General features: G+C 37.0%; 1 protein-coding gene across 9 annotated transcripts in view; it reads right to left on the bottom strand.

The window, feature by feature from the left end:
* Nucleotides 1-11,301: 11,301 nt before the first annotated feature.
* Nucleotides 11,302-24,474, bottom strand: part of SATB1 (SATB homeobox 1) — a 99,110-nt gene continuing 85,937 nt past the window's right edge. For 6 of the 9 annotated variants that reach the window (XM_046001720.1, XM_046001722.1, XM_046001723.1 and 3 more), the window contains 2 exons: nt 14,771-14,974; nt 11,302-12,409 (listed from right to left, as the gene is read on the bottom strand). In XM_046001720.1, coding sequence (XP_045857676.1) covers nt 11,906-12,409; nt 14,771-14,974 — 708 coding nt within the window. In that variant the 3' untranslated portion in view covers nt 11,302-11,905. Of the gene's footprint in view, nt 12,410-12,524; nt 12,534-13,696; nt 14,197-14,770; nt 14,975-24,474 lie in introns of those variants that run through there. The other 3 variants (XM_046001727.1, XM_046001724.1, XM_046001725.1) reach the window with 3 other exon arrangements.

A 24,474-nucleotide genomic window follows, 5' to 3' on the forward strand; every position in this document is an offset into this window, starting at 1 on the left:
TTTTCCTAGAAGTGGGAGTCTCAATAAATTTTACAAGTACAAAGAATTCCAGAGACCAATGTTTGGGAACCATTGATTACATTCAAAGTTTCTCAGGTTTTGGATTTCATGTATATATAAAACAAAATAAAAGATTTTAAAAAGTAGTCTCAATAAAGTAGCTTTCTAAGTGGTAGTCTCAATAAAGTTGCTTTCTATTCATTACACAACACAAAATAATAAAAAGACAAATGGTCCTCAGATAATTTATCATGATTCTTTTGCAAAAGATATGATTACCACCACAAATTAAGAAACCAAAAATCTCAAAAGTTACAGTCCTTCAAAAAGTCCAAGTATCACATCATAAAAATTTTTCCCTAAACAGTCTTTTTTATTTACCTCAACTCCCTCTAAATTGAAAACTCAACATTATGTAAGTGCCAATAGAGAGACAAGCATGTGGGAGCTCCTGCTCGAGTGAACCTCTCTGGCAGTGTTGATTTTAAACTCATTTCCATTGTAAGGAAAATATAAAATTTTGTTAAATGAAATTCTCTCCAGAGGCATTTTGTGGGTTTTCAGAGTAAGGTATCTTTTTATACTTGAACTAGAGAATCTAGTTGCTTGTTTCATGTTGGACACTGCACTATACATACCCATGTTCTTGAATAACTGTCCAATATGGTGTTGCAATGAGGTCCATAGGAAGGACAGTAATGGCAGAAGCTTGTTGCTATTTTTGGATATACATTTATTATAAGTTTTTTCTTTGTTATGTTTTTCCACATGTTTTTATCGAGAAACTGTTGTAATAGGTGTATTTTTTAACACTAAATAAATAAATAAACAAACAAACAAACAAATAAATAAAATATTGAGTCCAATCCAGGTAGAATTAAGCTCTGCAGTTGCTCTCCCCTAGACACACTGACAACATTACTCAGTCTCTGCAGGTTTCATGAGTTGAAGAGTTGAGAAAGATGAGGACAGGGCCCTTTGCTTCTCCTGTGTTCTCCAGTAATCAGTAGAATGTTTCTTTAGGACATGGTACCCAACAACTGGGTCTACAGAAATACACTTTGTGAAATAGTGGAATTTTCCTATGTGAGAAGGAGTCATCGAAGTTCCCCTGGCTTTGGTTTATTTCAACAGAATTCTCTCTAGACTGAATTATTCCCCAAAAGGCCATCCAGCCAAGTGCCAATTTAATCTCAAATCCTCAAAGGAAAAGCTTACAGTTGTCAGTGGTGTCTCCTTCTCTAGATGGAAATAAGACAGATCTAGCTCTCTGCTGGGCCAGGAAGCATTGATTGCAAGAGAGAGCAAATGCTCTCACAGTCTAATCTATCTCACAGAGCAGATGGATGTGGCAATTAGTGCAAAAACAATTTTGCCAAGAATATTAACACTTCTTGAGTTTATCAAGAAAGGGTGAAGTTTCTAGTCAATAATGTTCTAAATTTATAGAAGAGTTACTGGTGAGCAACAGGGTGTGGGATGTCTAGTCTTATGCTCTTGTATAGGCCAAAGAGGTAACGAGTAGAAAGAATGAGGTTCTTCATATACATCAAGTGAGACCGTGGAGTTGAGAACAAACACATTTTCTAGTTAATACGTGCTCTAACTCTTCTAAAAAATACTGAAATGATTATTTTGTTTCAACAGAAGTTGTTCAGAAAAATTGCTTTGATATTTTTCCTTTGCAAACCTTGGCACAGTTTACTAATATACAACTAAGATTGACAAACGTTTTCTATAAAGGGCCAGAGAGTAAATATTTTAGGCTTGATGGCCATATGGTCTCTTTCACAGCCACTCTAATTCTACTATTGTAGCATAAAAGCAACCACAGAGAACAAAAATAAATGGGCATGGTTTTGGTTTCAAATAAAACTTTATTTATAAAACAAGTGGCAAGACAGATCTGCCCCTAAGCCATAGGTTACAGAAGTCTGATCTAGGGCTTTGGAATGGTTCTTTGATCCCCTCTACAAATATAGAATGAAGACTTTCTCTTTCCGAAATTAAGGCACTTATTAGAAGCACCAAACTTAAATAAGGCACTGTTTCTAGAATGATTAAAAGAGGTCAGTTTTCATGTGGTTTCCAGAATTTCTTTTTCACTCATAATATGGAAATGTGCAGGAGGCATGCTTCCCCTTTGAGTAATCTCACTTGCCAACCAAAGTCTTCCTGTATCTTCCCCAACAGCTTCGTCCTTCTCTTCCTGAACCCCCTTCCCCCTTCCAGCTCTCTTCTCTTTTTCCCTTAGTTCTATTTTTTTTTGCACAATCTTCCCCTACTCCTTTTCCATATTTCAACTTCATTTTCATCAGGCAGAATTTTGTACATAGCCTAACAACCTAATCAAGAACTGAGTGTTAAACCTATGAACCTTTACTAAGGATAAAGCAGTATGTACCAAGGCAAAAACTACAGCTACATTTTAAGTGGTGAAAGATTTTTTGAGAGATATGTTCACTAGGACCAGTGACACAAATTCTCTGTGTATCAGTTTAATATCAATAATATAATGTTAATAATGTATCAACCTTATATGGTTGTTATACAGATTAAATGACTTTGTAGTATAAATGGCTTAGAATAGTTTTAGTATTTAAGCTCGGGAACAAGGCAAAGATGTTTTCTCTCTCCATTTTTACTCAACATTACACTGGGTGTTCTAGAAAAGAAAAGAAAAAAAGAAGGTACTTAGATTGCAAAGAAGATATAAAACTGTCTTTATTTTTATATGACATGATTAACTCTGTAGAAAGAGTGGTGGTGGGGCGCCTGGGTGGCTCAGTTGGTTAAGTGTCTGCCTTGGGCTCAGGTCATGGTCTCGGGTTCTCTGCTCAGTGGGAAGTCTGCTTCTCCCTCTGTCCCCTACCCTCAAATAAATAAATAAAAATTCTTAAAAAAGAAAATGTGATGGAATCTACAAAAGAGCTACCAGAACTACTGAGTGTAGACTAGGTTGCGGGATAAAAGACCAATGTACCAAAAAAAAAAAAAAAAAAAAAATCAATTCTGTTTCTATATTCTAGGATAAATGAAACGATATATCGTGTTCATGGATCTGAAGGTTAATTATTGTTAAAAGACCAGTTCTCCTCCAAAATGATCTATGGAGTTGAAGCAATCTCAATCAAAATTGAGCAGATTTTTTTTTTTTGGTGGAAATTGACAAGCTGAACCTAGAATTCGCAGGTAGATAAAAAGATCCAGAACCACCAAAACAACTTTTAAGAATAGTAAAGTTTGTAGCCTATAGATTATTTGACTTTATGACATCTAGAACTATAGTTATCAAGACAGCATGGTCTGAGTGGAAAGGTTGATAAAGAGCAAAAAAATGAAAAAAACAGAAATTCCAGAAGTGACACACACATATACAGTCAATTGATATTTGACAAAAGTGCAAATACAATGAAGTGTAGAAAGAATAGTCTTTTAAACAAATGGTACTGGAACAATTTGAAATGCATATGCAAAGGAAGGGAGGGAGGAAAGAAAAGAAAGAGGAGAAGAAAGGAAGGAAGGGAGGGAGGAAGGAAGGAAGGAAGTAAAAAAAGAAAAGAAAATATTTTGACCCATACCTTGATACCTTGTACCACATGTAAAAATTAACTCAAAATAGATCATGGATTTAAATGTAAATCCTTAAACTATAAATCTAAAAGAAAAGAGAGAAGAAAATTTTTGTGATCTAGGATTGGGCAGATGTTACTTACATGTAACACTAAAAGCAAGAGTTTTAAAGGCAAAACCAAAATTGTTAAATTGGACTTCACCAAAAAACCAGAGAACACTGTTAAGGGGATGAAAATATAAGCTACCTACTGAAATACTTGCAAATCACATATCTCACAAAGGACTTGTAACCAAAATATATAAAGGAGTTTCAAAGCTCAGTAATAAGAAAGCAACCAATTTAAAAAAAATGGGTAGGGGCACCTTGGTGGCTCAGTTGGTTAAGTGTCTGCCTTGGGCTCAGGGTCCTGGGATCCAGCCTCCTGCCAGTCTCCTTGGTCAGCGGGGAACCTGCTTCTCCCTCTCCCTGTTCATGGTTTCTCTCACTCTCTCTCTTTCAAATAAAGAAATAAAATTAGGGGCACCTGGATGGCTCAGTGGGTTAAAGCCTCTGCCTTCAGCTCAGGTCATGATCCCAGGGTCCTGGGATCGAGCCCCGCATCGGGCTCTCTGCTTAGCTGGGAGCCTGCTTCCTTCTCTCTCTCTCTGCCTGCCTCTCTGCCTACTTGTAATCTCTATCTGTCAAATAAATAAATCTTAAAAAAAAAAAAAAAAAAGAAATAAAATTAAAAAAAAAGAAAAACTTAGAAAAATGGGTAAAAGAACAAACACTTCATAAAAGATATATGGATAGCAAATCACATGAAAAATATTCAGTAGGGAAATGCCGTTTATTACAAAAATGCAAATTAAAATCATGAGTAGCACTACACATATATTAGAATGTTTACAATGAAAAAGTCTGACCCTATCAAGTATTGGCAAGGATGTGAAACCATGGGAATTCACATACCCTGTTGATGGGACTGTAGAACAACAGTTCAACCACTTTGGAAAACAGTTTGTTAGATTCTTAAAAAGTTAAATACATATGGTATGAGAAATTACTTTACTTCTAGGAATTTATACAAGAGAAATACAAGTATATGTCCGTAGAAAGGCACACATAGAAATGCTCATAGCATCTTTGAAACAGCCCCAAGCTGGATACAACCAAAATATTCATCAACTGCATAATCGACAAAACAAAAATTGCATTATATCCATAAAAGGTAATATTTCTCAATAATAAGCAAACTGAACATGGATGAATCTTGAAATAATTATGCTTAGTGAAAGAAGGCAGAGAAAAGTGAGTGCATTCTGAATTATTCTGCTTATACAAAACTCTAGAATATGCAAAGTTAGTTACAGTGACGGAAAGCAGATCGGTGGTATCATGGGGACAGTGATGAATGAGAATGGGAGCTTGGGAGGGAGGGATTATTACAACAGGGCACAAAACTACAGGGATAACTGATATGTTCATTGTGCTCCCAACTGTGTGGGTGGATATATACACACATACACACATGCACAGATATGTGAGCACCTGTGTGTGTGAAAACTTATCAAATTGTCAAATTGTGTGCTTTACATATGTGCAGTTTATTGTATGTCAATTGTACCTCAATAAAACCGTTAAAAGTTTTGGTAGTGTACTCTAATAAATTGTATAGCAACTCAAGGTATGCATTTCTGGGTCAAGCATACCTTTAATTTGTGTCCTTTTCTATCTAAATTTTGGATTAATTTTGTTGCAGTTTTTCCTTTTTTGTCCTATATTATTGCATTAATATAGAAGTTTTAGCTAATTGTTTTTGTAATAAATTGGGGTATAAAAACACACACAAATACAAAAGTGTCATATGTCAGCAGGACCGTGAGATGCTAAAGGCTAGCGAAAGGCTCTTTACATATGTCTGTTTAAAAAGCCCCATTCAAAGGATTGTCCGTGGGATATAGGTCTCATTCCATATTTCTTATAAGTTGTCTGAACTCATTCATGCACTAACCAAACACACATTTCTGTGTCAGGCTTTAACTAATAAAAATACATGATATTGAATTTGCTTGCTCTCACACATTGATTATTACTGTAGTTTAAGCACTATATGAAAACCATAGATACTAGAAATTCTCCCGATGTTAGATGTGGCATCTCATCTGTGTATTATTATTATATTTTTTTCTGTATTATTATTTTTTCTTAAATGTTCAGTAGAATAATTTATTTTCAGAATCATTGTAACATTCTGACATCGAAGTGGTTTGCTTTTTATTTGATGCATTACTCTTTTTCAAAAATAGGATAAATGCCAAATGCCTCTATGAACTTCAGTGTTTATAGCACAGGATTATTAATTAAATGTAGTTCTTCACTTGAAAAATAAGTCTACTGGACTTGACCAATTGGAGTGTGATTAATTTAATGTAGTTTGAAATGTAGGGATGATCGAGTGCAGTTAACTTTTTAGTATGTTATTTCTTGAAACACACGCCCCCATTTAGAGATTTTTTTTTTTCCCTTCCCCAGGCTAAGAAGATTTCTGTCCTTTTTAGTTTAGCCTTTGTGTGGTAGCAAATATGCTACCTCACTATTTTTCAGGTTTACTGTAGTAGAGACAATACTTCATTTCTCTGCTTCTCACCTGTTTCTATTTATTTGTGTATAAGATGTCAAAGGAAAATGAAAAGTAACACCTCGAAATACCACCCTGAAAAAGAAAATGCCAACAAATTCTTTTCTGCACCTGAAGCTTTTAATTCTTTAATCCACTATGGAATGTTGCTTAATTACATATTTTATTATGCATAACTGAAAATTATGTACTTTAGTTTCAACAATGATATGAAAGCACGTATTGTTTATAAATAAAGAGAGGCTGGGTTGTCTCTTTTTTTATGTTACAAATATTTGTGGAATTCTCACAGGTTCTCCTTCTAAAATTGGCTTTTTGAAAATTCTCAGAGAGTTCAGAGAGAAACTTCGTTTCAGTATTTTCTCGAGAAATCAGAAAATTCATTACTTTGCAAAAAGTAAGAAAATGTCAGAATATCATTATAGGCAAAAACCACTGAACAGTTTGAATATTTTCATAAAAGTTTCATCTTAATTTTAATGAGTTTCACAAAGTACTTAATGGGAAAATGTTACAATTTTTGAACTGGAGATGAATCATCAGTGGTTCATTACATCATTCTACCTTTTTTTTGGTATATCTGAACATTCCTATGACAATTCCTATACCAAAGTGTATTTTTTTTTTTTTTTTTTTTAGAAAAAAAGGGTTTGTGTATATGGCTCTTATACCAGGACAGCAGAATCTGGGGGTTAACGTTTCATACACTTGATTTCAATTACTCTGTGACAGACTTTTTCATGTCAGCAGAATACACACTACATTAGATTTGTGAAAATTTTGAATGGTAATAAATGTTTTTACATCTTCTGCAGTTGAAAAAGGTTTTATTAAGAAGTAGTCATAGGAATGCAAGGGTAGAGGGCTTGGGTTTGAAACCCATGAGACCGCTGAACAGCTGAACAGATCAGTTAGCCTGTTTGAGTTGCCCTCCCTGGTCTTTGGAGGGGGAGGTTCAGAGCCTGCCTTCAGTGCCTCAGAGCGGAACGGAGATAGGTTTGTGGCAGTACCTTCTATAACGAAACGTTCTATGAATGATGTTGCTATTTTCCTTTAAAGCATGTCTGAGTGTGCTGCGATTCAGGGGGCCTCAGAAGGTTAAGAAGCCGTTGAGAGAGATTTGGTAAAATTTGGAAGTTAAAATGGGAAACAAAAATGGAGTAGGTGAAACCTGTCCCCACATTAAGATACTGTTGGACAGGTTCGTGCTCTGAACAAAGGCTCACTTTGCATCACTCTGCTGCACACTCAATAAATTAATGGACATTAAATATTTGAAAGTTCCCAACATCCTCCTTTAACAGGTAGTTTGTTTTTTTGTGAGTGGAATATCAGAGCAGCACATGGGACATCATATCTTTTGGGGGGGATGTAAAGACATGATTAGATTCTGTCACTGTAATGAAAAGTAAATACCACAAAAAGCAAATAATAACAATAAATTCAACTAATAGTACAGAAATAATGCTCAATTTTTAATTTAGAGCGAAATAGGTCACGTTCGAGTTTTCTGTTTCCTTGGCGAGGCAACAAGTACAAGGTACTGTTTTACTGCATCTCCTCATCAAACACTATCATAGAGAACGGGGCCCAAGTCTGTGCTTTTGACATTAGGAATATTAACAGCTGAAAATAGTTGACAGAAGGGGACTTCGTACACAACCCTGGTATAAGGCAAGAAGCCATAATGGAACTTCTTGGAATTATTTTGATAAGTTTGGAAATACGTGATTCAGATAAGTAGGGTAATATAAGAAAGGCTTAAAAATGTTGCTCGTTTTTTAAACATTAATTCCAAACTATTTTTATTTAACATTTGGTATTGTTAAACAGGTAATAGTATTCTGGACATACACCTTCCACCACATTTATAGGGGTACTTTATATTTTATCAAAAATGTGCATGTTAATAGATTATAATTTAACCTTTGTCAGAAGACATGCAAGTATTTAGTATTTACATTAAAAGGATTGCCTCCTAAGAAACACTGAATCCATAATATACCCCCTTTAAAAGTAAAAAATATTTATTTGTAAGATAAACTATAGCATCAGTATCTTCTGGTATTTTAAACGTGATTCCTATATTTGGACCTTCCTTGGTTTCCACACTATCATGCAGATTTTTGGCTTCCTTCAGCCAGGTAGTCCTATTTTTATTGGCTATATAATAGGGTATACACATTTTAATTGCTCTTTTGAAAATATCACCAGGCAGTTCAGAATACCTCATTTATTGATAATATCGTGACAATCAAGGATCTTAATATCAGCTGATGATAACAATAGGGAATAGGGCAGAATTTAATAATGGAATGTATGGGATTGTCATTTATACTCAATGCTGAACCATCTGAAAATGTTTTCTACTCAAGCTATATATTTTAGATAAGCACAGTTAGATATAGATATCACTACTTGGAAAAAAAAAGACACTTCTTTTAAGCTCAGAATTCCTTAGGACTAAATGTTAATCGATACACAGTTTATACATAATATGTACAGACTTTTTAACCAAGTGCCACCCAACTAGGGCACACATATTAGTTACCTTGGTTTTCAAAGGTTATGTGTCAGCTCTGCATATTACGTGCCAAGGAGATACTGTCAACATTATTTTTTGCAAAACGTGCAAGTATTATATGGCCACAGAGTGTAATACAAATGAGTGGCAAAGTGCTGAGGGAAGGAATCCATGACAGATTCAGATGCACGAGGTTGAATATTACCCGTAAACTACCTGACTCTGCTAAGGTCTTAACAGCACAAAGCGCTATATCATGCCCCGCTTTGAAAAGTTTCTGAAATACTTGGACACCATGAAGCTCGTTCAAGGAGTTTTACTGTAGCCACTGGCAGCAAGAGGACTGGTAGGGACGATAAATGACATTGGGGGAGCAATGTGGAAGATCACCCAAAGAAATTTCCAAATTGTGCCATCTTCCCTGAAAAGGATTTTTGCTCACTCCATCGTGACCATCACTGTTTTTTAATATGTGCATTTATTTATTTATTTTTGGTTTAAAATATTGTATTAGGAAGATTATGCTGCTTAAAAGGTCTAAGGAAGAATATTATTAGTATTGTATTGATTTCTTACACAGTCATCAAATTCATTCAAAATCTTATTTCAAAAGAAATTAGCTTATTGGGAATGGCAAAATCGTATTTGCAACCCAATTTTTCCTTCTAAGAAAATTAAAATTTCTGGCACCTTACATTCTGTTGGGCTGGATTAAAAAAAAAATCAAATCAAATCAAAGACTACTCTTTGCTCTAGCTTCTCCCTCTAAACCCAGAGGGGAAAAAAGGGGAAGAAAGGCTTTCTTAAAAAACTTCATGGCATATTACTTTCTATTTATTCTTTTTTTAACTACATGAAATCTAGTTTCTATTTTATTAGTTCAAATTTCTTTTCCTCAAATGGTTTTCTGAACTCTTAGTGAGCAAGAATGTTTAAAAGTTGTCTTCTCATTTAATAAAAAGAATTGAAAACTTTTTCAATACAATTTTAAGTAACAGCAAACCAGCTGCCTTCAAAGCAGTTCAGCTGTGCTTCAAAAGTAAATAGTACTTTTACAGCTGAATTGGGAGTCTTCAATGATGCCATTTTAGTTTCTTAAGTAAAAGTTCAACATTAAAGCAGCCCAGTTGCCTACCAATGAGCTCATCAGTGCCTGGAAAAATGTTAGGCATGAAGAGATTGGACAATTTCAGAACCAACTATCAAGGAACCCACACACCCCTATTAACATCTAGGAAGTCTTAAAAAGATGCATCAAAAGATCAAATGAATACAAAATGATAATCAAAAATCGAAACCCTGGCCTCAATCTTTTCCATGACCACCAGTATACCTCATTTTATATCGCGGAGTGTATGGAGCTTTATGTTGCAAGAATTTTGAAGATGGTGTTTAAAGTCCACGTGTGTTATTCTTATTTTCTTCATTTCTTATAGTTATGACATACACAACCAAATGAGCTCAGAGTTCTTAACTTATATTCCATTTTCAACTTAAAAAAATACATTGCTTACTAAGAGGCTTTTATACAGAAGGTCCATTTCTTCCCTACTTATGTTACTGATAAAGGCCTTTAAAATATTTATACATTAGCTTAAAAAAAGTGTTACCATAATTAAATATTGTGAAATAAATGCAGATGGATTCATTGTAAGCACATTAACTCCTAGAGAGTGTATTTATGTTTTTCTTGGCGGGTCTTCTGACCATCCTTCTACCTCTGTTTATTAGGCAAAAATGTTAACCCCAAACAGGTTATGGTCTTCGTTGTTAAACTTAAAAAATGAGCACGTGTTTGTGATTTAAATTTACAGTGTTTCGAGTGACTTTTCATTCTTTTTAAAATCAGTAAAATATCACCAAGAAAATATTAACATGCACCTAACTGAGAGGGCCATCTTTGACTCTTTAAAGTTACTTCACATAAGCAGACAACCCTACCATGTCATACCATACAAACAATTTTAATTGTGTAGTTACAGTCAATAACCACTCCTAATCAGAACATTTCTGCATAAAGAAAATTGTGATACACTTATAAAAACAGCCAGCTGTAACAAAATAGCTGGTGTTTTCATAGTCATAAACTCATAAAAAAGAAATACACCTTTATACAGAAATTTTATACAGATGTAGCTTTAAAATTGATTGTAAACCAAAGGAAGACACATTGCAAACATCAATTATTTTCACATTAATTGCATAATTTTCTAAGGTGATCTATTAGTTTTATTTACCTAAGCTTATTTGCATGATAGTAAAAATTGCATACAACAATAAGAGTGAAGCTTATAGTATGAATTGCTTGGATAACATAGAGCACTTTTTATAGGCAACTGTGTAAAGCACATTTTCTCTATTTAAAACTTTTAAGACACTTTGTTTTACTGCCCATCAAAATACATTTATAAATAGAAAAGAATCAGTATGGTAACAAGAGAAGCAATATTACATTTAACGGAAACTTCCAAAAAATTAATTACAACATGATGCTGCAGGATCTACAAATAAATAATGAGGACTAAATTGTGTTTCACATTTTCTTTTCATTTTTTAAAAAATCATGGAACAATGAGAATGAAAAAAATTACAGTGAACTTTTATTTCGAAAATAAAAACAAATTTGAATTACGGCAGTGCCATATAATACAAGGCATTTGTTGGCATATGTCATCTTTAAACTGCATTCCACAGTCTATAGTTCTTTTGTAACATACAATAGAGTAACAAACTCTTTTTTTTTTCTTTTTTTAAAATAAGGGGCGAGTTTCCAAAGATCAGTGTGGAGTGTTACAGAAATAATTAAAGGAAGGAAATAATAATCACAAAAGTTATAATGCTTGTTTGAGGCTCCAGAATAATAATTTTTCAAAAAAAAAAAAAAATCACCTGTATCATGCTTACGGGGTACACACCTTGATGTGTCCCGTGAACACAAATTTTAATTTTTAACACCAAACAATCCTCGATGCTTCACCTGGGGCTGCCAAGCAGTTTGTAAAACAGAGTAAAACATTTAGTGCAGTCTGCATTATCCTTTCTCAACTTTCCTGTTTGTGCAAGTTTCTGAAGATTCATTGGCCAAACAATGAACAACGACGGTTTTCTGAGAGAATACACGGTGGACTTCTCATTTCGTTAGTAAATACCAGCGGCACTGATGAAGGAAAATACTACTTTGATCTCAGTCTTTCAAGTCAGTGTTAATGTCCGTGTTTCCTTCCACTGACAGCTCTTCTTCTAGCTTCACCGAGAAAAGGGTGTTAGCATTTTTGTCTTGGACACTCTCTTCCAAATCCTTGAGCAACTCCTCTTCCTTGTATTCGGCCACATCCACCTCCAAGCCGGAGTTGTCCTTCAGTTTGCCGTGGTGCTTCAGATAATACCGCTGGTTCTGAAAGAACTTGATGATGGTGTACTTGGGCAGGTCAAGCTGCGCGGACAGAGTCTGGATGGCCTCTTCGTCCGGGTACAGGCCTACGTCTTGGATGAAACTCTGGAGGATGCCCAGGGCTTCCACGGAAATTTTCGTTCGCGGCCGGGTCTTCTGCCGGTTCTCGTCCTCGGCCTCTGCGGGCGAGGCCACGGTGGGCTGCCGCGGAGGGAGCCGGGGCCCGGCGGGCTGCTGCGCCTGCGCCTGCGGCGGTGGCGGCGCCGGCTGCTGCTGCGCCTGCGCGGGCGGCTGCTGCTGCAAAGAAACGAGCGGACAGTCAGAGCTCTGTCTTCCCTTGAGGTGGCGGCGGGCAAAGCCGGCTGGAAGGAGAAAACTGGGGGCTGGGGATCCCACCTGTAGTTTCTCCCACCTGGAGCTCCTCCGAGGGGGACAAAGATTCAGGACCAAAAAGGGACGCCAGCCAGATGGCCCACAGCATCAGGGAAAGCAGGCAAAATGATAAGAACCAGGAAGGGAGGCCTGACTGGGGTTTTGGGGGGCTACTGGGCTTCCTCACCAGGGGTCAGGGGCGCCTCCCCGCCCTCCATTGTCAGTCTGGCTCACGGAAGTGAAAGCTCAGCGCGCCGAAAATGTGAGCCGTGAACTTCACCAGAAGGATACGCATCAGAAGGCGAAGACAGCAAAGCAAATTATGATGTAAATAATTAACAAAGATTTAATATGAAGACTGAGGAGTAAGGATTTCAAAGGCATTTTAGAAGGGAGTGCTCCAGAGCCGTGGGGGGAAGAAACCTGTGTTTTGCCCCCATTTCATCCACGGCTAAAGCATGGAGCAAGAATAGAAAGTCTTATTTAAATTCCAAGTAAAATGGATAAATGCCTGCTCTTCTTCCGCATTATCCCTTCAGACTCCAAAGGATTTCTGAGATTCTCACGTTTGTGAATTTCCTACCAGTCAGTTCGGATTTAATACACACACAATTTCTTACCAAATTGCACTAGGCTGACACTGCAAGTTTTTTCTTACTGAAAAATAAAAGTTTGATCCACTGTACGACGGCTAGCAAATTGTTTTGTCTATAGTAAACCCATGTGATTAGGATTTAAATTTAGTGTACACAGACACTTGTTCATAATTAGTGTCTGTATATGTGCTGTAATTTCCATACACAATTATACATAACAAATGCGTGACACACGCACCGACTGGATACTCTATAACCACAATATTCTTATCATCAAAGCAAATCAACCTGTAAGCAGCAAAATATGAGCGCGTGTTTACTGTGCCTAAGCATTTCTTCTTATCCCCCTAAGAAACAATTTTATTAAAAACAATTTACATCTTCAAACAAGTACTATTTTTATTACTATACATATACCTTTCTCTTTTTTTTGTTTTTGCTAAACAGTAAGTTTTTCAGGCTTTCATGATTATTTTAGTGCTTGATGTCCTAAGGGATTCTCTTTTCCAATTTATCTTTAATACATACTCAAGGATTTTTTTCCCCTAGTGGATGGATAACCCTATTATTGTTTTTAGCTATACCAAAAAATAATGCAGGTGATTCAAAAAAGACAGTAGAATTTTAGGACTCTCGAAGGCAGTGGCATTTTCTCTTAAAGGGAAAAGCTAAAAATATCCCCTTAGATTTAACAGGAAAAGGTTCTACAGTTCCAGTTCATTCAACACGCTTCCTTAGAAATCAAGGCCATAGGGCACCACAAACTACCTGATCCCAGAGCTTTCTAATCTAGATTCATAAGGGAGTTCCCTCAGTGGATGAATGGAGGTAAGTCACATGACTTACACATGACTTACCAGACATGACCAGCTAAGCACAAGGCTGAATCTGTTGGCACAGTGGTCTTTGGCCACCACCATGGTTAGTATGTCCTCTGCCAAGTCTGAAAATCCTGACCAAGGGAGCAGGTCTTTACACCACCCCCTCTCTTGCTGGCATAGGTAACTTGTGCCCGCTCACCTGGGGAGCAGCACCGAGCCATGGTGCAGGGGTCAGCAGGCCCGGTAAGAAAACGCCTCTAGACTCTCCTTTCCCAAGGGTGGTGGGAGAGGGGCTCTAAAGGAAAGACAAACAGACATGACTCACCCCTAACCTGTGTTCTGTGAGGTTGTAGGGAGACAGCTGCAAGGTGAAGGAAGGGCCGAGGAGTCAGAAACAAGATTCCAATTAGGTTTCCCTCCTCTCCTCTCTTTGGACAGTATCCAAAGTAGAAAGTTGAGATTGTACAAACCTCCTCTACAGAAACAGCAGTTAATTCCCTTCCAAAAGGGCAGTATTGATAGTCATTGAAACATAGGTGGTATTTTTTAAATGGATTAAAACAAAATTTGAGCTCTCACACAAAAAACAACCCAATTCTAAAAAAGACGCAGTTGCCAAACCAGTAGGGCAAAAAAGGGGGATCCTGCCACTTAGTGGGTGGGGAGACGAGGGAAGAGGAACACAATACACATGCTGAAAAAAGTGTGCTAATTTTCCTTTTATTCCCCTGAGCAAGATGGCAGTGTATCGTTATCTCTTGCTAAAGCCTATGTTTAGACTGGCGGGAAGAAGAGAAACGCCAATTTCCCAGCTAAGTTTAAAGCTCTATTTACTTAGTGCTATATTGAATCGGCCAAGGTAAACGAACCTGAATCTGCTCCGCTGGAACATGGATAATGTGGGGCGGCCTGTCGCCATGGTGATGCACCGCATTGCTCTCCTGTTCATAAATGGCATCACGTTCTGGCTGAGGAAGACTGAGGAACCTTCGGATCATGGAGAGGTTCTCCCACAGTGTCCTGTTTTCTGGAGAAGGATCTTCTTTCCAGCGTAACAGCTCACACAACCACCCCTTAGAGACAAGGGCATAATAGGTCAGTTCGTGCCTGTGGGGGGCTGATACTTTCCAGTAAGGGCTAAAAGGAAAAGACCCTGTGAAGTTAACTTTTTTCATAAGCTCAAAAACACTGCAATCTGCTTTTTTAAAAAAGTTTTTAACCTGTTAAGAGAAAATAGCTGAGGCTATCAAGGAGGCAGCTCTGTTTCCAATAAATGTTCAGATTTGCATTGAAAGGAGTCATGTTTTTTAAGATTCCAAGGGCAAGACACATTTACCACGGACTCTGCAATACGTGAAATAGGAGAAAAGCAAAGTTGAACGTGCTTCTCATCTTGCCCAGCCTTCTTGTCTGATGAGTGGCCATCTGAGATCCTGAAGGTATTTAAGAGAGAAGATAGATTTTTAAAATAATTTGTTTCCTAAAAGGATTCCTAAAGTTTATGATTTTTATATTCGGAAGGAAACTGTGTAAATTGTGTGTGTGTGTTTATGTGTGTGTGACAGAGAAAGGACACGAGCTATAGAGTGAGCAAGAATGTTGTCCATTGTACAACATAATCATCAGAACGGGTGTTAGAAGACCTCTCCAAGAAACAACTTTCCAGAAAGACATCTCAGAGCCTGTTTTTTCTGCCCACTGCAGTGTGCAACATATGATTCACCAGACAAGCATTTTAACAGATTTCCTGAACTGAGAGAGAAGGAAATGTCCAATGAATGCCAAAACCTGCACCTCTCTGATGACCCCCCTAAGGCCCTATTTTTGGTCCTCAGATTATCCAGAACTGAGTGGTCCAAAAGAGCACATCACCTGACAAAACCTCTAATCCTCATCCCAAACGTTCTTCATCTCAGCTGCATGATGGATGCTAGGCAATGGGGCAGAGAGTACGAGGACTATCCCACCCAGACCCCCTTCACCAAGTAAGGCAACCACCTCCAGCTGTGTGCTGCCTGCTAAAAGCTCACAGCCATACTCTTCTCTGGAGCCATGTTTGGAGTCACCTCACCTGGAGATAACTGGACAGTTACTCCACATCCTCGTTGACTCCCTCACACCCTGGGGTGGCCAGTGATTGGCTTACGCAGGGGTACAATGTCCCTGACCTCTACCTCCAAAGGGACAACTCACTTAATCCTTCAATTTACTTTCTGGAGATGGCCCTCCCCCTTCTTCTTGCTCCCTCCCCCCATCAATACAGACTACCTGAGACCATAATCTTACTGGACCCCTTCCTCTTCCCTATCCTCCCTCACTTCTTCCAGGTCCTTCACCAAATCATAGACACCTTATTCCCTGTCTTAGGCTCTGCTTTAGAGACTTGACCTAAGATGAAGGGATTCCTTGGAAATTCCAAGTAAATTACTTGGATGAGAGTGGAATGAACACAGTTTCTTTATTATCTGATTTTTAGAACTAGCCAAGGAGGGAGGGAGAGTGTGTGTGTGTGTGTGTGTGTGTGTGTGTGTGTGTGTGTGTGTTGTGATTGTTATGGGGGTAAGACCAGAGAATGGTATGACTTTTCTTCTCTTCTTCCCAAACTGAGCCACTGGAGAAAATTCTCCTTGCCCTTCCAACTGCAATATACAGAGAAAAGAAATAAGGCCCATTCTTCCTCAAACGGCTGATTTGAGAGAATTTAAAAGAAAAGCTGGAGAGCTGATAACATCAACTTCCCAAGGCCCACATATTAACCAGTCAAGGGTGAGTGACTGTTGCTAAACCTCATGAGATCTACTAATTTTTCTGAGACATTTGTTTCCCTACTCCACAGGTCTTGGAATTAAACAAACACGTACAAGGGGTTGGTCATGCAATCATGCACCCATTCAATGCCACTGAATGCGTAATTCAAGGCTAAGAGAGCAAGCAGTAAACTGAAGATTTACCTGAGAGAATATTAGTTAAAAAAATAATAATTGTGATTAGAATGTCACTGAATATGCTTCTTTTCTAACCACAGCAACTCTATGTTTTTTTCCAGAAAAATATGATGATGTGTCATATTTTAGCTCTATTTATATGAGTATAATATTAACTCTCAAACTGTATTTGAGTATTTGAAGTATTTGAGACCCACTTGCATATGGTGCCCTGGAGATGTTTATTTAGCTCTTATTGGCAAATATTTGCTATCTGGATTGAGCCATGAAAACATTTTATATTTTCCTATATCTCAGCTATTTCTTTACACTTTACCTCTAAGTTCTGATGTTGTGCAGGTTTTAGATACACACCTTCCTGCAGGCTTGAATATTAACTATGGTGAAGATGACGCTCCTCTCCTTTGTCTCCATTCTTCGCCTACGGCAAATTGAGAGGCCCCTATGCCTAAACAGAGCAAATTGCTACAATTCTATTTACCTTCCAAGATGTTAGAAGGTTCATAGAAAACAACAGAAAAGTTATTCCGGGGAGAGTTTTTTTGTACTTAGCTGGTATTGTATACTCTTGCAGTAAGTGCTAAACATGGAGTATCTAAGATTTTTTTAAGAAATAAATGTTTGCAACTAAAAATTGCTAAAAGTTAAATTAAGAACAATTCACATAAGAAATGCTTCTTGGAGAGAGCTGAAAAACTCCAATAATTTTTCCAATCCTTTAGAACGTCTTAAAGTAACAGATCAGTTAGCACTCGGATATATGTGAAAAAACATGTGGATCACAGATGTTCTTTGGAAAAGAAAATCATTAGTTCTTTTAAAATGGCTAATAATGATAGCTAATTCCTAAACAATCACACTCACGCTGGTTTAACAAATATTTCAGAAAAGGAGCCCTGACTCATTCAACAAATATTTTGCTCATATTGTCACTTCTGTGTATCTATACTTATGAGATGGATCCTTATTTTTATTAATTGCCCATGACTAACATAACATTTCCAGTAGTTTGCTATTAACCTCTGCCCTTAAATAATACTTCTAATTCCTTATCTAAAAATAATTTGATGAATTATAAGTTTGAAGCTTGTCTCTGCTAGCCTTTCAAGAGACATGATGATTTTAAGAGACTGAAATCAGATGCTTCTTAGAAAAATATTTAACGGTGCAGCTGGGAACTGTTAGTTCTACAAGGGTATTCCAAAAAGAAAAAAAAAACAAAAAACACTAAAAGCGGGGAGTGCTTTTCTTGATGTGTGTATCTCTTTAAAAATAATGGAAAACAGACATTTTGACACGCTAGTTCTTTGTCAGTAGAGACACTGGCTCATTCCCAATTTACACTGGCAAAAATAAGATTAATTCATTTTAATACTATTTAAATACCTTGGAATATTCTGACTACCTCAAATCCTATCAATCGAGACTCTATTAATGATGACAGTAATCTGATCTATGTTTTGCCCAAAGTGACTAAAAAAGCCAAAAGCTTTCTAATTCCCCAATATCTTTTTCTAGGTCACTTTTCCATAAGTGATATTGTTAGAGCAAATAAACTTGGTAAGACAATGAACATGTCAGAATATTGTAATATCTGACAAATAATGATGATTCCCCTAAGTACTGTGTTAGTTTTTAAATGACAAATGTATAGATTTACTTGGTAGAGGAGAGACAAGAAATGAAATGCAGTACTTTGTTGCAAAATGTGAACATAATTACATTTTTAAGAGCGGTCTCTGGGACTTGAAATATTGTAAGACCATAGGCAGGAGTAGTGAGCTACTCTCCAAATGAAATTAGATCACGACTGTTCCGTACAGTAGAAAAGACAGGAGAGTAACAGCCTTAAAATAATGAGACGGATCCATTCTCAGAAAACTAAAATGGTACAAGGAACAACCTAAACTTTAAATGTAGTAAATTTGCCAAGCAACATTACACTGCATATAAAGAGGGCAAAATATAAACAGTAGCCACATGTAAATAAATTAGTAAAACTTTCAGGATGTTACTACTTTTCAAACTGACGAAGTTTAATTTGACACCTTCTGTTCTAAACCCTTTGTTTCTATTCAAAATCACGCCTTGAGCTGTTGCTATCAATCACAGCGCTCCCCCTATTACTTAAAAAAAACTGGCATGAACCCTGAATAAGCTGAAAATGCCATGCAGATGAATTCTGAGATAATATGTTCAAACCTGTTATATACAACACAAATCCTGTAAAGTTATGTATTGTAAACCTACATTTATTGAGAACTAAAAGTCTTAAATCCATCTGCCACAAAGGAAATACTGTTATGTACTTTATAGTAACCAAGAACCATCTGCAAATGTCTTGCTACCGTAAGCAAGAAAATGGTGCAGAAGATGCATAAACCTAAGACTGCATGAAATAAATAACATTCGTTTGACTGGTTTTGGTGAGGGATCTATTAAAAAAAAAAAAATGTAAGATCGGGGGGGGGGGGGGGGGGAGGAAAGAGAAAATGCAGAATGACTGCCAAACCAGTACTGAAAAAAAGCAAAACAAACTCAATGACAACACAATGGCAATTTATTATGGTCCATGAAACACATGACTGTATGCTCATTTTAAAGGAAAAATTAGCAGTTCTAAACTCAATATTCTAATGATGTGCTTTACTGACAGAATCTTGTTGTACCACATTTAAATAAAAATCCTGGCACCTTCATCTCTCAGCTGCTAATTTCCAACCAAACTCAATCCCTGATTTCAACTCCACTCTTTTTAGAACAATTAATTCAAGTCAATTCAGTTTGAACATTGTAATGGAAAAGGGGTGCGCAATGATTTTAATTGAGTCAGAGAAGTAACCTCCTTTCTTGAATGAATCTATTGTACCTCTGCAGACTCATGCATGTCAAAAAGAGAACCCTTCCAAGGGCCTGTTCTGTGACAAAGGTGGGAGCATGTAACACAACTTAGTTTTCCAGGGGAAAAGAGGCTTCAGCGTTCTCTGAGAAAAAAAACCAAAAAACTCATTTCCTACAATATACAGGTATGTATCTGTTACTATTAGGTACATATACATTTTAAATCCAAGAGCTATAAAAATGAAAGAAAGAAAATGACAATTCTTGCTGCAATGAAGAAGGAAAGATACATTTTAAGAAACGGAAGGATAATTTGAATTCTAAAAACATTTTACAGTCTGTATTTGTTCCCCCTCACCCTCATCTTTTAGGTGTTATTTGCAGGAGTATTTTGTTCCAGTCTCTGGGGCATATAGTATAATAATATATGATATTAAAAGAAATCAATCTAAATAGGGACGTATTTGATACAAACATTTTAGTGGAAAGCATGAATTACATTTTAGCAAGTAGTAGGAACAAGGATTAAGTACATAATCCATTAAATAGTACTTCCAACACAAAAAATTCAGTATTGTAGACTAAACTACACCAGGCATTTTGAATGAGTACATTTTCAACAACTAACTATAAAGCTAGCAATTTATCATTCAGCAAATAATTTTCTACTTTTAAAAGAATCCGTAAGTGTTACTTATGCTAATGAAGACAGTTTTTAATCTGCCCACAAACATGCTAATAGAGGGCAATTTTTTTTCTATTTACAAAGCTGTCGGCACTCAAGGGTAATTTCATATCAACGTTCTATAAGCTGGGGGGAAAATGGGTTCTAATTGTCAGAGTTGCGGAATCTTTCACCTTTAGCATGAAGGTTTAAAGCTATCAGAAAGACGCAAAGTGACTAATGACATTTTAAGCTACCCCTTTAACATCGCAGAAGTGTTCCATTTTCACACTTTTTATGTTTTTAACACTCGCTGCCTCAAATACAGTCTTAACACACAGTACTTTTCTGGGGGCCCCGAATGCAGAGACACACAAGGCCTCACGGAGGTAACAACCCCGGCTTCCAGGTCTGAGGCCTGGCGGCTTCATGCACTAACTTCGACCCTCTTTTTCAAGAACAATCATCACACTTCAAATAGTGAGAAACAGAACAGCGGCAAAGCAATATTGAAAGCATTTTTAAATTATTTACTAGGTTAAGAGGGTGAAATGATACTTTAAATACATCAAATTTCATTGTCTAAGACATTTTTTGGTGGCAGAGTGGTATTGATCTTTCCAAATGCTTAAAATTAACTATTTTCCAGAAGGTCATTATTTGATTAAAGGCATTAAAGTTGAGGGCAAGAAGCGATGCACTTTTTCTTCTTCCCCATTCAAATCATCATATAATTTAATAAAAACCATCCCATCATGTCCTGTAATAAAAACGCTTATCTTAAGATACTGTTCTTTACCTAACATATTAACCTTTAAATGTTATGAAGTTCTTCAGAAGAAAAACCTTTGCTAAAGCAGATTATTCTATAACATAATGAGAGGCCCCCACCATTAACATTAATAAAGATACATGTTCTCTTCTATGGAATTAGTAGGAAATACATTAATCTTTCTCCCCAGTTTAATAACATCTACTTTGTGTACAATGAAGAGAATCTCAGCAGGCACCATGAGTAAGTTTTCCTGCTAAGTTAACAATGGTCTTATTCAAGAAAACATGGGAAATGAGTGTGAACAGAGACATACCAATCAATTTTCATGCTAAAAGTGGCACATTACATCCACTTTATTTAAAGATGGGTTTTAGAAAGAAACACTTAGGGTCGTCAGTTCAAGTCCCATGTTGGGTGTGGAGCCTACTTAAAAAAGAAACAAATTTAAATGGGATACTTGTGTGTGTATGTATTCCCCAAATATGTTTATTCTCAAGGTATGGTTTCTGATATTTGTATTTGCTGAAAAGAAAAAAAAATCATGATATTTAAAAATGATTATGATTTTTACATTTCTCTTTCCAGGTTATATAAGGAACGTATTATCTTTGCCAAAAATCTGTGGGTTTCCATATTGTGGAAATGGGACAGACAATGACTACCCATAAATTTCTCATGAGTCCACTTTTGCTATTTTGTCTTTAAGAGGTTAAATGCATCTAGCAGAATTTCCTGGAGGTTTCTTTCTTTTCTTTTTTCTGGAGGTTTGTGTTCATACAGTCTTAGGAAAAACTCCCATTAAAATTTAGTGAATTTTGAATAATCAGAATCATTGGTAAATAACTATTTTAAAGATTTTATTTATTTGGCAGAAAGAGACACATCGAGCAAGGGAACACAAGCAGGGGCAGTGGGAGAGGGAGAAGCAGGCTTCCTGCTGAGCAGGGAGCCCCATGTGGGATTCAGTCCCAGGATCCTAGGATCATGACCTGAGCAGAAGGCAGACACTTAATGACTGAGCCACTCAGGTGCCCTAGTAAATAATTTCTATTATGCAATTTTGCTTAAAATGTAAGCAAGTAAAAGAATGAAAGTGGTTTTTATGTTCCTCTCTTTTCTACCTTCTCAAAGCCACTGACTTTATGGCACACATAAATATAGTGTTTTTTCTTTTGCTACAGATTGTTTGATCCATATTAAGATTATCAGATGACAATCTGGCCAGAGTGATAAAAACAGTTCTCACTTAAAAAGGTTGTTGAGAAGGAGATCTTACAGTTTAAAGAATATTTTCAGGAGGGAGAATCTGAGTAGGGAGAAAGAAAGAACGAAGAGAAAAGCATGAAACTGTAGATAATATATTAAAGTAGCAAGAAAATAATCTTGTAGTTTGAAACAGAATTTTTCTAAAGAAAGGCTGCCTTTTCCTTTAAAGATATTAGATTTGAAAAATATCTAACCTAAAAGTTTAATTTTTCTTATACTTCATAAACTAACCTGCTTTCAAGATCGTTTCTTCAAAGCTTAAATGAAACAAACAAAAATCTGCCTTATATGCCTGATGCTTGTATATGGGCTTGGAAAAAGAATTTTTTTGTTTTTCCCCTCAACCTATGATGTATTTTTGACATATAAGTTTCAGTGATATGATTTGGCTCCTGTTTAACATTTATAACATTGATACACATTTTATAAGATATTTAAATTAATATCAAATTTTTTAAAAAGATTTATCCATTTCTTTAGAGAGAGAGAGAAAACACATTGTGCATGAGCAGTGCGGTAGGGGCAGAGGGAGAGAGAGAATCTCAGTCTCCAGCTGAGCACAGAACCTGGTGGAGGGCTCGATCCCACAACCCTGAGATCATGACCGAAGCCAAAACCAAGAGTTGGATACTTAACCGACAGAGCCACCCAAGCACCCCAGTATCTTACTTAAGTTTTTATCCCTTCTCATTCTCCATAGTTAGTGTCATTAAAAAGCAGAAAACTGAAGGGGGGAAAAAACCAGAAAACTCAGTACTCCCAAGGTTCATCAATTTTAGCCTTGTTTCTATCATCAAGAATCGCTGGCCCCTTTCCACCTGTTCACCCATGCCTTGTCAGTCTGGGACCCTTCTTCCTTGAATTATGCTCTTAGACACCAAACATTCTTTTTAATTACTTCCAATGGACGATTATTTCAATTTCTGACAAAGAAGCTTTTAAGTAATCATTCCTTTTCTTAACTTAGGAGAAAAAGTACACCAATGTTGGTGGAGAATGAGAATAAGTGCTACCACACAGACTTGTGATGCCTACAAGAAGCAAATAAATATGATGTTTAATTTAGCCTATGGAACTTCCTGACAGATAAATTACAAGTGTAACTAAGCTTTCTGGAACCCCTCCCCCCACCCCCAGCCATCTCTGAGATGCCCTTGGAAAAGACAGGCCGGGATGAAAATCACTGGTCTGGTGTTCTGCTTTCAAATTGCCAAAGTTCTCTTACTACCCAAAATGACCTTCAAAGACTTCCCATTTTAGAGAAAATGCTCACACTCCCTAGAAGAAACACTCCCTAGAGCTGCCTTGAAGGCTGCTCCCAATCACATTCAAGTCCTAATTCATTGGACTATTTATTACGGGTTACCCAGCATTTCCCCCCACTCTTCATTCTTCATACTAATAGGAGAGCCCTCTCTCCTTTTTCCTGCCCATCCAAATACGAACTCTCCTTCAAGTCATGCTCAGACACCTCAGGATATCGATAAAGGGTTATATCCCCTATAGGCGTTTATGTATGTGACCTTAAGCAAACTACCTTTTTGAGCCTCAGATCCTCCTCTACAAAGAACAGACAATAATAGTATTAATCTAGCAGGACTATGGCTGGTACAAATGAAATAGAAAACATTCAGCCCCATGCCTGGTCCCTGAATAACGACAAAAAGGTCTGATGACTTAACTGAAAGTACTTGCCTAAAAATGCTCACAGTATACTTGGGAAGCATTCAAAAATAACTCGCCGTGCAAGGGAGTGCATGATAAAAGTCAATGATGGACAAACATCAAGTGGGATCCAAGTGGCGAGAAGAAGAGATGGGCTGAGTAGTCAAGGACGTCTTTACTGATAAAAAGTGATACTGGCATGGCCTTGAAAAGTGGGCAATATTTAAAATGAGGTGGATGGGGCGCCTGGGTGGCTCAGTGGGTTAAAGCCTCTGCCTTCGGCTCAGGTCATGATCCCAGAGTCCTGGGATCGAGCCCCACATGGGGCTTTCTGCTCTGCAGGGAGCCTGCTTCCTCCTCTCTCTCTGCCTGCCTCTCTGCCTAGTTGTGATTTCTGTCAAATAAATATTAAAAAAT

Source organism: Meles meles, chromosome 4 (genome assembly GCF_922984935.1).
Source record: "Meles meles chromosome 4, mMelMel3.1 paternal haplotype, whole genome shotgun sequence".
Classification (NCBI taxonomy): Eukaryota; Metazoa; Chordata; class Mammalia; order Carnivora; family Mustelidae; genus Meles; species Meles meles.